At 36.0% G+C, this 14408-nt stretch overlaps 1 protein-coding gene across 1 annotated transcript; it reads right to left on the bottom strand.

The window, feature by feature from the left end:
- Positions 1-650: 650 nt before the first annotated feature.
- LOC129353273 (toll-like receptor 13) lies at positions 651-12641 on the bottom strand. The gene is made up of 8 exons (XM_055022537.1): positions 12594-12641; positions 8901-11414; positions 8122-8239; positions 7312-7532; positions 4703-4739; positions 3103-4562; positions 2518-2635; positions 651-1517 (listed from the first exon to the last, which is right to left on the bottom strand). The coding sequence occupies exons 2-8, from the start codon at positions 11377-11379 to the stop codon at positions 1277-1279; spliced, it is 4674 nt and encodes a 1557-aa protein (XP_054878512.1). The 5' UTR covers positions 11380-11414; positions 12594-12641; the 3' UTR covers positions 651-1276.
- Positions 12642-14408: the final 1767 nt, after the last annotated feature.

Genomic DNA, 14408 nt, shown 5'->3' with positions numbered 1-14408 from the left:
TAGTTTAGTCAAGATGCACCAAATGTTTGGTAAATTTAGTTAATAAGAAGTAGAGATAATTTATTCTGCCATTAAAGCAGGTTAATGCTGCGCACTTATCATACTAAATAAGAGTAATAATGTTTAAGTGTTTGATAAACGCATGTTAACCATCTGAACTCCAGAAATGTGGCGTCCGTTAGCAGACAGTGACACCTAGTGGACAGAGGAAAGCAGGCAAGTAAAACCCCTGCATGACTTAACAGTCATTCAGCAGCACTGTAAAACATACTGAAGGTGGTTTAACTTGAAAATGAAAGTTTTAACTTGGAAATTAAAGTTCATGAAGTTGATCTAACAAGAAATGAGTGTCTAAACATATTTTTTTAATTTTTGATAACTCATTAATTGCAAGTTTAAATGTAATGCTGCAATTTAAGCCAAGTAATTATTTCACAATATGCCAGAATAAAACCTGACCTCTCCTAATTAAAGAGCCACATTTCTGTATTATTTATATTCACAATATGAAGTTAGGAGAAATACCCATTTTATTTTGGAAGAATTTAAATTTTTGTTTTAAGTGGCATGAACAAAATTTCTGATCTGCAAATGAGTTTTATAAAAGATCCCAATGAATTCAGCTCAGAAACATTTAATGTGAACAGGACATTAAAATAAAAAACACTCAAGAGCCAGATCATTGTAACGTACTTCCATGTCAGGATACAAAAATGTCACTAAGCATTCTGGGAAACAGTTCCCACGCCTGTCTGTTTCTTGTTTCAGTTTTTTTAAGTGCTAACCTAAAAACTCCAGTTTATTAAACTTTTTGAGGTTTTACAAAATTAATAAAAAGTTAACACAACTTCCTGCTGTAGGTTTTTCTTTCACAAACTCACATTTAGGTTCAAAATATAAAACTGGCTAAATGTATTTGACTTAAAGACTAGAAGTCAAAGAAGTAGACACGACTAAGTGCAGCTCAAATGTTTTATAGTAAAGATTCACATCACTAAAAAATCAAATTAATAATAGAAACACATCAGTTTTCTTCTGTTTGTACTTTTGTTTCATCCAGAGGAGTTTGTGAATGAATGCAACTCACTGATATACTGACAGTAGGCATGTTCAGCGTTTTATCGTATTTTAAAAGAAATAATAGTTCATGGAGAGATGTTCAGTTTCATTAAGCATTGAAATTATTATAAAAAGAAATTAGTGTGATGGTTTTACAGATCAAGATGCAGATGTTTTCCTCATTTATCTTTTGTTTCTTAGAGATCTGTGACGCCTCTCATCGTCCTGCCGGTCCGGTCAGCAGGTTGGTGCTTTCAGCGAGATCGCCCCCTGCCTGCAGAGCTCTCTGGACGTTCTGCCAGAAAACTGCTGGATGTTGTGCAGCCTGAGGCCAGCTCAGGTAGGTGCGTTTCTTCACCAGCTTCCTCATGCGGTAATACGGAGACAGATGATGAGCAGGAATGTCCTCCAGAAACAGCAGAATCAGAACATCTTTCTTCTCATCAAACAGGCGAAAGCTGCAAGAAATCAGACAAAAGAAAAACTGTAAAGTTATCAAACACTGATTGATAGTTGCAGAACACTTTCCAAGAAATTCAAGATATTGAAAGATATCAAAACATTTTATTTAAGACATAAATCCAAAGTAAAGTATGTCTGAGAGGATTTCAAATGCAAACTAATCAGTATTTCTGATATACAACAGAATATTACAGATTGCAACACCTTATTTTATCACTCTATTTATATATGGAACCACATACAGGCCTTATGAATTCATGTGAGAGCAGGAAGAGCACATTTAGCTAAACTGTGAGCAAGTTATATTTATATGTTTTTATGTCTGGACAGAATAATATAGAAAAAAGGGGAAAAGAAAACAACAAATTTTTCTTCGTTTGTTTGTTTTTGTAGTATCGGAGAGCCTTGGCTCGTGTTACATTTTGGGCTTTGTTTGTGTTCTGTCCACTAAAACAAATTAATCAGTTTGTTGCAATAGGATTACTTGAAACCTTTTACGTTCTTAAACATCTTCATAGAGCGTTTCCTGTCCCAGCTCCAGTTATTTTAAACTTGTATTAATATTACTAGTTTAAATGAATGACATGTTCTCTTATGTTTCCTATTTTGAAGAGTGAAGTTGCATATGTTCCTCAGAAGTAATTTTATTACACTTTAAGGTCTCTTGTGATCAACTTTAAAAAGCAAGAAATACAAAAAAAAAATGTCCCAGTTGAATATATTTGTTGTTTGTTGAGAAATATCAAATGTCTGTCAGTGATAATATCTTATATAGAGTAAAAATGTATATTTTGTTAAAAGATAAAATTATATATGGAGAAACATTGCCCCCTATAGGTAAAGAAATTCATAGGCTTCACATCTGAATAATAAAATGGATATAATAGATAAAATGTTGCTTCAACATTGGTCAATAAAACAGAGTCTAAACAGCTGATATATTTATATTTAATAGCTTTATTCTTGATAGTGACTTTTTAAAAACAGCGCCCCCACCTGGCCATCTGGATCTCTCTGGAGCACCACTCACTCTGCAGGTAGCTGCGGCTGATCACACAGATGGTTTTTCTGCTGCCATAGATGGCATCAGTGATGTTCTCTATGATGGCTTTACCTGTGATATAAGAGGGTTATGATAAAAACAGCAACACTTTAAAATCTGATTCAAAATAAACAATGAAAATATGAAATAAACACAGATAATGATAAAACTGTTTATGTTTTTTATGCCGATTAAATGAGCCATTGAGGCTTAGTCTTCCCTAAATTAACTCACTGTTTTAAAAAAATAAAGAAACATTGGAAAAAAAATTGGAAAACAGTAAATTAACTTATCTCCAGAAAAACATGGGAATAAAATATGTTTAAAATGGTAAATTAACTTGTTATCTTGAGAAAACTATTGGGAAAAAGATTATGCAGAAAATTTTTTTCAGGAAAGTGACTCGCCGTCTTGCAAAAACCATCAGGAAATTAATTTTTCTCAAGAAAACCATTGGGGGAAAACTATATATGTAAAGCGTCTTCTCTTGACTCGATCAGCACTCTGATTAAAACAGCTGAGATAAAACCTGAGTTCACCTGGTTGGAAGTCTCTGTGGTGCAGGCAGAGTCTCCAGCCCTGCTGTCCCTCCAGTACAGGAAGCATCTCTCTGTGAACCCAGCCCTCATCATGGACGTTATACGACACAAAGGCATCAAACTGGTGAAGGTCTCTTCTCCTCCCCTTCCTGCTGTTATAGAGGAAAGCCAGGAGGAGGTGGAAGGTGTAGGTGAGATGCCACCTCAGGAAGTGGTAGATGAAGGATGAGAGGAGAGTCAGAACAACCAGACAAGAGCTGGAAACAAAGCAGAGAAACCCGCCATCATCCAAACAGGGCTGGAAATTAAAATCCAGCAGCAAGGTCCCCCGTCTGGACACAGGAAAGGAGCATACGTACTGATCAGCGTTTACCACCTGGGTCTGCGTGTTGCTCTTTACCCACTGGATAAAATCTGCATTTGAGCAGTCGCAGGTGAATGGATTCTTGTCCAGGTCCAAGAACGTTAGAGAGTGTAGAGACTGAAAAACTGTTGTGTTAATCACACTCAACTCATTGCCGGTCAGTTTCAGATATCTAAGAGCAGAAAGATTAGCCTGTACTAGGAAATCCAAAGACTTCAGCTGAGACTCGGAGAGATCGAGACTCTCCAGGTTTGGGATTGGAAGAAACAGTTCAGGCTGTATCTCTGACAAATCTGTCTTGGTAAATATCAGACTCCTCAGCTTCTGATTGAACTTAAACGTGTCTGAATATGGAGCACTCAAATAAATATTCTCAGCCTTAAAATATTCCAGATGTTTCATGTTTCGGAAGACTCCTTTTGTCAGGAAGTAGAACAGACCCTTGTGATCAGACCTGCAGGTCATCAAGACACTTTTTAATGATTTTATCTCGATGGAGTCTTCATAGGGATTTAAATGAGGAGTTCTGAAAGGTTCGTTGTAATTGAAGTTAACTTGAATCTTTTCCAACTGTGGCAAAGTTCTCAAATTTATTGAATATAGTTCAATTGATCCAGAAAACGATTTTAGGCTTTTTAGACCCAAAAATGTATAATATTTTAGATTTTCCCTAAAGTACGATGTCAGATTCAAATGTTTCAAGGACCGTAAGCCTTGGAAATCATAATTATTAAGACATTTTATAAAGTTCAGACTTAAATCCAAGATCTCAAGCTTCTGCAGGCCAACATTGGTGGAGGCTCTGAACGTCACGAGCAAATTTCCGCTCAAATTTAAAAACTTTAGGTTGGTAAGACTTTCCATGACGCATCTCTGCAGCTTGGCAATCCTATTGCCATTTAGGTGTAGTTCTGTAAGATGTGTGTTGTTCAGAAAATCCTCACAGCCTAAGTGAGAAATAATATTATCATTTATAATCAAGATCTCAAGGGAGGAGAGGCTCCTGATGTCATGTGGGATCTTTTTTAGCCTGTTGTAGCTCACATTAAAAAACCTAATTTGTCTCATTGAGTCCATTGATCCTTGTGGAAGTTCACTTATTAGACAAAGAGACGCTCTTCATAACTCCGCCCACTCCGCCATGATGGACTTGAAAACAACAAATACTCTAATTTAAATTCTGCAAAACAACAGATAGCCGGTAACCAAAGATCGCTTTTATTTAGTTGATTTCACTTTGAAAATGGCAACTGGACGCTGCGCAGTCGGCAGCCTAATCAGACAAGGATAGAAACCAATCTTGTCATTTCATTGTATAACCTTTAATGAGGAAAGATGGCGGTGGCGACGGATAGTAACCGTTAATCACAATGACTGGCAGCCCTCGGTGTTATCGCGGATTAGCAGAGAACACTTTTTTACAAGGTAAGAAGATTAACGTTCATATACTTTAAAAGTAAGTATAATTAGAAAGATATCAAATATCGCATCATTGAGAAAATACGTGTCTAACCGTTGGTAACCATGGAGACAGTGACACATCGTCATGTAGCCTAGCAAAAACCTGGCTAGCATGTCGTCTTCTGTTCGTTTTAAAGGCTCCTACGGTGTAAGGAGAAACGCTGTTTGTGACACAGTGATGCAAACATGTGGTGTAAATTCAGGCAAAGTTGGTCATTTGATCAACATGTTAGGAGGGAGGACGTATGGGTCGGTTTCCAAGCCAGCTGTTTGCAACTATTGTAAATGTGGCGTCTGTGAGCCCTAACCAGGTGTGTTACGTTCACAGAGAAATCAGTTTGATTCGAACAAGAAGAAACCATGAATAAACTGGCAAAAACAACTTTGGAAAACAATTTCAGTCGCTGTGTTCAATTCTCCCATCCCTCACTCCAGACGTCCATCATGGCGCCTCGAATGATGAAGTGACATAGTTGCAAAGGATCAACTTTGCAACTAACTAAGCTGATTTACGATTTTTCTGTTCAGAAATCTTCCCATTGACAAGTAGAAGCTTGTCAATGAGATTACACTCTTTGACTTCTCTCAGCTTTGTGTTGGTCCAGTTAGGAGAGCTGGACCAAGGAGCTCGTCCTTTGTCTGCAGAGCTTTCCGGACGTTTAGCCAGAAAACTCTCATTAATGTGGTTTTTGACACAATTTGTGTTGACTTTAACACATCTGTTTAATGAGTGAACCCAGATTTTGTTCAGTACCCATCCTGGATGTCAAACTCGAGGTGTGGGGGCCAAATCTGGCCCACCACAGCATCGTATGTGACCCCAACAGTTGTGTGCCTTAATATTAGAGAAGTTTTCATCTTTTCACTGCCAAATCACTCCTCCAGTTTTTGTGATTCCACAACCATGAAAATTTACACAAATCCACAGATACATTTTTTTTGCACTGATGCATTACTGTCAGTTCATTGCGCATTTTCTACAAGAAATCTGGAAAATGTCGAGTTTGTCAGGTTTAAAGTACTGCAGGTGGCAGTACTTCATACCGCTTTGCCATAAGTGTAAATATTTCAGTTTAACCACAAATTAGCTAAATAAATAAAACTTTTATTATTTGTGACAGGTGTGGCAGTCTGGGACTCTTCCAGGACTTTAAATTTCTAAAGTTTGGAAAATGTTTAATGTTTATCTCCTTACACTGTAAATAAAACACAAGGGTCACATTTTGTTTCACACATATTGTTGTATAACAGATCGTCAGGACTGTCAAAAAAGTGTTTTGAATTTAAAACATTAAGATGCAAATTCTGTGAACTTCATTGTTCTCTCTGCAGTTTATTGTATTTGTTCCTCTTCACATGAATGAGGTAAAAATTAAAACTAAACCTATCGGTTTGTATAAAAAGAAATAAAGATGAAATACACATATTTACTGATCTTACTCCAAAATAAACTTCACTCTAAAGTAGACATCTGGATCATTGAAAATGTGTGATTTGTTGACTTACTACTTTTGGGGACAAACCTCCCTCTTATATCCCACATTAGATGATATACAAAAAAGCTACAAAACAATTAAAAATATTTGATTGAAAGTAACAGACAGCCAGTAGAAATTATTCACATTGTCTTATTTAATTTTCCTGAAAATGTGGAACGAACTGTTTACATATTTACATTGCAGTAAATAAACCAGACACTGGAGGGCGCTGTTGAACCTTCAGGAACAACTATGAAAAGACAAATTCATATTTTCTATGCATTATAATTGTTTTTAAATTTTAAACAGCATTCATATCAAAATCAATTTTGTTTAATAAAAATGACTTTTTACAGAAGCAAACATTATTAGCTGTGGTTTATGTGAATTACTTAAATATCCAATCATTTATTGAATCATTTATGAAAATGCACTAAAGGCTGTTTATTAGACAGTTCTCTGTCTACCTTTATTTTCTACCTTAGACAATCAAAATTACCTTTATTGACAAACATATAATTTCTGAAACCTAATGTAAGTAAACCATTAACACAAAGATTTTAACTAAAAGGCATCATTAAAGAAAATGGTTCTCATAATTAAGTAAGAGATCCAGGTGAAAATAGCTTTGAATAACTACAAATTTTTTATGAGTGTGCAGTGACATTAAAGTAAGTATTCTGCGTTAAATTAATGATACTCTGAAGATTCTTTATCAGAAAGATAAAGTAGATTTAAGTAAAACTTTTGCCATTTCCCAATTGGAGTTTAGACAAAATATTAATTTTAACTTTTAGCTTTTTCATACAAAGCCCCCAAAAGCAAAGTGACTTTCCTCTTCTCCCTTTTCTTGATTTTATGCTGCAAACTTTCACAATAAACTTCCATTTGGCCGCTTCTTTCAGCGTGCTGCCAGTACTGGTTCAGCGACAGCGCCCTCTGCCTGTAGAGCTCTCTGGACGTTCTTCCAGAAAACTCCCGGATGTTGTGCAGCTTGAGGCCAGCTCAGGTAGGTGCGTTTCTTCACCACCTTCCTCATCAGGTAATACGGAGACAGATGATGAGCAGGAATCTCCTCCAGAAACAGCAGAATCAGAACATCTTTCTTCTCATCAAACAGGCGAAAGCTGCAACCAAATAGAAGAAAAATTAAATTATTCACTCAACAGAGCACTTAACTCAGCTTTTATGCTTTCTTGTAGTGTAAGACATGCAAACAAAATACATGCTACAGATATTTTTCCAAATTATTACTGTTAAATAGAAAGCTTTTCAGCAGCTGTGAAAACGTAATTTATCCTTTTGCTTTTGGTGACATATGCTTCAGATCATCGGATAAATTTAATTATTAGACAAAGAGCACCTGAGAAATGCTGCCCTCCACTTTGCAGTAAAGATTATCTTAAGATTTGCCATTATTGGAGGTTAATTTTTATCTTATGTTCCTATAAATGCTTTCAGTGTGTATTGTACAGTTTAGTTTGAGAATAGTTTGAAGGTATTTACAACAGATATTAAATTATTCTCTGATAAAGTGTTATCAAATTACATCTGCTTGCCTGTTAATCTCATCATATCTGCCTTCTTCTTCTTTTAGTAACCAAAAACTTTGCTCAGTAGTCATAACATGGCAACCATTTCAGAAACATGGCCCACAATGCAATGCTTATTTTTTTTCTCTACCTGTCTGAATAATATCTTATCACTTATCCTCACCTGGCCATTTGAAACTCGTTTGAGCACCATTCGCTCTGCAGGTAGCTGCGGCTGATCACACAGATGGTTTTCCTGCTGCAGTAAATGGCATCAGTGATGTTCTCTATGATGGGTTTACCTGTGGGCACAGAACTGCAGTAAACCAGCTGTTTTGAAGAGACACTCACCCAAAAAGGCCTGTTTGTTTAAGTATCAATTTAAAATGTTTTCAGGATATTTTGAAGCTACCCAACTGTAAACCGTAAAATGTCAATTTTATTTTTATTTAAAGCACTTTTTTAAATGAATATTTACTTATTTGCTAAAACTGTCAGTGTTGTGTCAGTATAATATGAAACGGAAAACAAAATTATATTTTTTATTTTTATATAGTGGAGTACAAAGGGCTTTAAAAAGAGCTTTCTTTACCTATAATGAACACATAATTTTTTTTGACAGCATATTAGCTTGTGCACACATCATACAATACTATCTATATATTTTTATTTTTTATTGTTCTGTGCTATGCTGGGACAAACACATTTCCCCCTTTTGAAGATCAATAAATTATTAGCTTCTCTGAACTTATTTTATGTGCTTACACAAGGATGATTGACAGCGCTAAGATCCTCCTCCTGCCTCTGATTGGTTGTTCTAACCAAGCTTTGTATTTCAGTAGTTAACACAGATTTATTTCAGATTACCTATCTCATGTTGTAGTATCATACACACTCCAGGTTTAAATCTTCTGCGTTACGTCTCATAAGTTTGTAACACAAATGAAGAAGAATTTATTTTACCTGGTTGGAAGTCTCTGTGGTGCAGGCAGAGTCTCCAGCCCTGCTGTCCCTCCAACACTGGAATCATCTCTCTGTAAACCCAGTCCTCATCATGGACGTTATACGACACAAAGGCATCAAACTGATGACCATCATTCTTCTTCTTCCGTTTGGTGTCGTAGAGAAAGGCCAGGAAGAGGTGGAATGCATAGACTAGATGCTGCCTTAGGAAGTGGTAAACCAAGGATGTGAGGAGAGTTAGAACGACTAAACAAGTGGTGGAAATAAAGCAGAGAAAGCTGGCATTGTTAAAGCAGGACTGTATATGGAAATCTAATAGCAAGGTTCCTTCTTTGCTGACCGGAAAGGAACATTGATATTGAAAAGCGTCTACCACTTGTGTCTGCTTGTTGGCCTTCACCCACTGGATGAAACCTGCATTTGAGCATTCACAGGTGAACAGGTTGTAGCTCAGGTCTAAGTATGTTAGAGATGGGAGAGCTTCCCAAACAGCCTCATTGATCATAATAATTTTATTGTCTGTCAGTTTCAGATATTTGAGAGCAGAAAGGTTGGCCTGCAGCAAAAAGTCCATAGATCTCAGCATTGAGTTGGTTAGATCCAGTCTCTGCAGGTTTGGGATTGGTCGAAACAGTTCAGGTTTTACATCGGACATGTCAGTGTTTGTTAATGTCAGGCTGCTGAGATGGGGGTTGAACTGAAATGTATCTACATCGGGAGCTACCTCAAACACATCCACAGCTTCGAATGCTTCAAGATGTCCCATGGCTTGAAGCATTTCCTTTAGGTTCTTATGACAGGGGAAGTCTTTGCAGCAGATCACTGTGAGAGATTTTAACAACTTTAAATCATTTAAGCCACCATGTTTGTTTTGATATGTATTTTTAAAAGTAAAACCTTTTCCAAAGTAAACGGTAAGATTTTCCAAGCGCTGCAATCCTTGAAGTTCAGGTTTATACCCAGATGGGAATGAGACATTTAGGTCCACCAAGTTTCTGAATTCTGGAAATGTTTCAATCATTATTATATCATCACTTGCCATATTTAAATGTCTTAGGGACTGTAAACCCTCAAAAGTATTTGAAGATATTTTTTCTTTTATATCATTTTCACTCATGTCCAAGAATTCGAGCTTATGCAGGGCAACTTTAAATGTGTCTCCAAAAACTCCCAGTTTATTGTAACCCAGATCTAAATGCTTTAGCTCAGTAAGATGCTCTAAAACGCATTTCTCCAGACTTGGAATCTGGTTTGTGTTCAGATTAAGCTCCACGAGATGAGTTGTGTTCTCAAAATCCTCACAGTCCAACTTTGAGATAAAATTGTTATCCAAGTGCAAGATCTTAAGGAAGGCGAGTCTCCTAATGTCGTAAGAAACTCTGGTGAGCTTGTTGTCACTCATATTTAGGACCTGCAGCATCTTCATCGATTGTATTGAGCCATTTGTCAGTTCATTTAAATTAGTTACCTGGAGGTAAAGCTCTGTGAGCTGAGAGCAAGGTGCAAGTTTCGAAGTCACGTTTTTCATATTGTTGTAGAACAAATCCAGCCTCCTCAGTGATTGAATTTTGCAGACAGTAGTTAACAGTCCTCTCTTTAGCCAACTGAGCACCATATTTACTTTAAAATGTCTCAGTGAGATGAGATTCTGCATGACGTTTTGGACCCCTTTAAAGGAAAGTACGTTCTCCTCAACATAAAACTGAGTTATGTTCTCTAGTAACGTTTTGTCAGATATGTCCCATTTTAGTTTGGTTACTTGTGAACATGTTGAAAGTTCTACCACCTGAAGGTAAGGGAAGATGGGTGATGTGATGCTGAACTTTCTCAGGGAGTCACCAGAAACAAACAGCTGCTGTAAACTTGAGGATTTGTTCAGCAGGAAGTTTTTGCTCTCAAAGGACAACAGATCGTTACATCTGAGGCTGAGCTTCTGTATCTGTGGGAGCTGAAAGATGGGCTGAATGTCAGCAGTGTTTTTTAGCACATTATAATCCAAGTTCAAAACTTTTAAGCTAGTCAGGAACCGAAAAGCAGAGCCATGAATGAAACAAATACCATTATAGCTTAAATCAAGCGTGGTGAGATTAGACAGACCCTGGAACATGTTTGCAGTCAGGGTGTAGAGGTTGTTGTTTCTCATCATAAGTGTTTCCAATGAAACCAAATCATTGAAACATCCATCATCCACAGAAGTGATGCTATTTTTCCTCAGTCCCAGATATCTCAGCCTCGACATGCCATGAAAATCATCTTTAATTGACTGAATGTTGTTGCGCCTGAGCTCAATAGAAACGGCCTCTTTGGGAATGTCGTCAGGGATGGAAATAAGGTTCCTGTTCACACAGTCCACAGAAACGCCAGCGGACGGGTTGTCCTCATAAAGTATTGAACAGTTTTTCAATGAATACGTCAGAGAGAGATTAATGTGAAGAAGGAGAAAGAAAAGTCTCAGGATGAAATTTGAATGCAAAGCCATGCTTGTTCAGTTTATGAGTTTGTTATGGAGATAATCTGTGGAGCACAATAAGCAATACATTTTGCATTAATAATTGCAGTAATTGCAACATTTTCAGTGGTTGTGGTTCTCTTTCACAGTGCACTAAGTAAAACGGACCAAAATAATTGAAAAAGCTGTTCCCCTCCTCACCTGTGGTGGCGCTGCACCACAAGACACTGAAGGAGACAACATGCAAACCTCTGAAGAAAACACTGAACGCAACTTTCTCTTTTACAAAATGTAAACAAAAATGGAATAGTGTCAGATTTTAGCGGTTGTACAATTCATTTTTTAACATTGGAAAAAGACCAACAGTCATTTCTCCCTCTGACATGTTTGTTTTGGATGCATTTACCCATAATGCCCTGTGCTGCAGTCTGCTTCCTGCTTTAGGAGCGGTCTCAGGCCCGCTTGTGATTTTTAGGCTGACCAGAGTTTATTTATTTATTTATTTTTTTGTCAGCATCAAGTTTGATTGTGCAATCTAACAAACTAGACTTTCTCTTTTTTAAGCCATTTTATCACATTTTTATAATGTATTTATTTATTAATGCCGACAAAATAGTAAAAAAACAACAACCCCAAAACAAAACAAATAATTATCCTGACAATACAAATTATATAATTTTTTCCCCCCAAAAGATCATTAATTGGATTTTATTATGAGAACCATTTGTCAAAATGAAATTTATCATGACAAATTTACCTAAGAACCAGACTTTATAGGCAAAGAACTAAAGTTTGATACAAGCCGATTAAACAGGGTGATGTGAAAGACTGGAATTAACCTAGATAAATTTTATTTAACTTTGAATTTAGAAATATGAATATGTTTTCCTGTCTTTAAAATATCATTCTGAAGCTTGTATTGAAGTTAGCAAAGCCTGAAGGTTAAAAAAATGTTAAATACATTTTATGTGTAACTTTATGACATTAATAGGCATGTTTAAGCATTTTATGATACATATGTCCAAAATAAATATCTGATTTAATTCTCGAAGAGTTTTCCTACTAACAGCAAATATCTTTACATAAGTACATAATAACACAATGATCCTGCACATATCTAAATGGCAAACTTGAATTTCATTAAAAGATAAATGTTTTATTTTCATGAAAAAATGGGAAGTTAATAAAACTTTTTTTTATATTTATCAGTTGGTACGAGATTAATAAATGTATTTGATACTCACTTATTGTCCTCAGATGTTCATGTTCAATCTCTAGATCTAAAATAGAGAAATGAGGACTGAAAGGATGTGTCTGCTATCTCACTTGAGACTTCCTTAAATAAAAAAAAAAAAAGAAAACACAAGGCATGTGATACATTAAATATAGATGATTTTACAAATAATGCAGATTTCTTTTACAATTATAATATCTGGAAGTATTTATCATGGTGTACATTATTAGGTCAACTACAAATATTTAAAATGTCTTCAGGATAAGTTGACGTGAGGTTGTTAATTTTCTTTAGTGGTAACATGCACCGACAAAACAATCCCCATGTGGATTTTGACCTTTTCCTTATTATGTATCGGTTTAGTTCCTTCTTTCAGATGCACTGTTGTCTTTCCACAAAAAAAGTTTACTGAAGTGAAAGGGTTGTGTGGCAACACAACATATTAAAAATAGAGTAAAAAAATGTAGCCAGTGGAGGTAAACTTGTGGTACTTCTGTGAGGAAATAATAGGATCAAGCACAAAAAAAGATGTATTGGAAGTTTTTAATCATTAAAACACCATTTCTGTGTTTTTAATTGCATGGATTTAATTATTCACACATTAAATTAAATGATAAATCCAAGTCAATTTATTAAGTTGGTATGTTAAAGAAATGTAAATGTGAATTCCACCCACTTAATTCAATTACATTAACTTTTTTTTTTTTTTTTAACGTTGGCTCCATATCTTTTCATGGTGGGGAGGTGTGCTAGGAGTCCGTCTAGAGGAAGAACAGAGATTGGCAGAGAACTCAAAAAAATTGTATCCAAGTAAGGCTGGCAACCTGAGTGAAGTTGGCTCCCCCAACTTCTTCCAATCAGACAAAATTGGTGTCAAACATTTGTGCTACGTTTGTGCTGGTTTGTGCAGCAAAATGTTTTGTTTGAGCGCTCTATCATTCTAAAGATATTAGAGGTAATATCTAGCAAAGATATTTCTAGAGGTCATCAAAGGTCAACCAGCCCACCCACCGTCTTCAAATCAGACAAAATGGGTGTCGATCAACTCGATTATATCAGCTCAATTCATATTATTTGTTTTTATTCTTCTCTTCCAAATTAGTAAAAAGAAACCAGTGCATTTTGCTGTTGCTGTTTTTACTGTTTCCAAACATGTATAAAACTGTGATGCTAAAACTCACTTCTATCACAAACCATGATTTAAAAGTAGTGGTACTTATTTTTTTATAATGTGTAATTAATAATTACTTGAGCTTAATTGTTTGCCTTAAAATTAAGCTAATAAAATGGCAGCTGGTAAAGCACTTTTAAATCTGCCAAGTGCAAAATGTGTAAATTGAAACAAATCAGTAAAATTAGTAAAACGTGAGTTTTGACAGATATAAACTTCATGTCTGGTTCTGCTTTCTCTGCTCCACTGAGCTGCGACAGGAAGCATAGAAGAGGAACAATGAGACCCCTGTTCCTAAAACAGTGACAGCCAGTGCTGCATTCTCAAGGGAAATAACTTGTGTTTTCCAATTCAGGACAGAAAACAGCGATTTAATGAGAGAGTATGCGTTTTTTGACCATAAAAGCATCAGTTACACCAAATATTGTCTCAGCTCACTTTTCTACTTATAAAAAAGTTTATAAGTAGAATTTAAAAAATGATTGTGCTTAGCCACTTATCCCCAGTGCTGTTTTTCAGTTGGGTAAAGTGAACCACCTGATCTTATTGTCAAGGTAAATGCATTTTGCTGTTCAGTCAACTTAATTAAGCATTGGCCAATTTATCACCTGGAAAAACACATATACATTTGAAAGGCTTAATGTAAAAGTTCAC

The sequence above is a fragment of the Poeciliopsis prolifica genome, unplaced genomic scaffold (assembly GCF_027474105.1).
Source record: "Poeciliopsis prolifica strain line A6 unplaced genomic scaffold, Auburn_PproV2 SCAFFOLD087, whole genome shotgun sequence".
In the NCBI taxonomy this organism is placed as follows: domain Eukaryota; kingdom Metazoa; phylum Chordata; class Actinopteri; order Cyprinodontiformes; family Poeciliidae; genus Poeciliopsis; species Poeciliopsis prolifica.
Note: the sequence above shows the minus strand (reverse complement) of the source record. Positions and strands in the feature narration are given on the sequence as shown.

What these genes read in the sequence shown, in the direction of transcription:
- LOC129353273 (XM_055022537.1), bottom strand. Translation starts at nt 11,379, where the DNA reads ATGGCTTTGCATTCAAATTTCATCCTGAGACTTTTCTTTCTCCTTCTT. An exon ending in AACGAGTTTCAAATGGCCAG is followed by an intron (nt 7,533 to 8,121) that starts GTGAGGATAAGT and finishes ATTTGGTTGCAG; the next exon opens with CTTTCGCCTGTTTGATGAGA. An exon ending in GTCCAGTTGCCATTTTCAAA is followed by an intron (nt 4,563 to 4,702) that starts GTGAAATCAACT and finishes TTGTCTAATAAG; the next exon opens with TGAACTTCCACAAGGATCAA.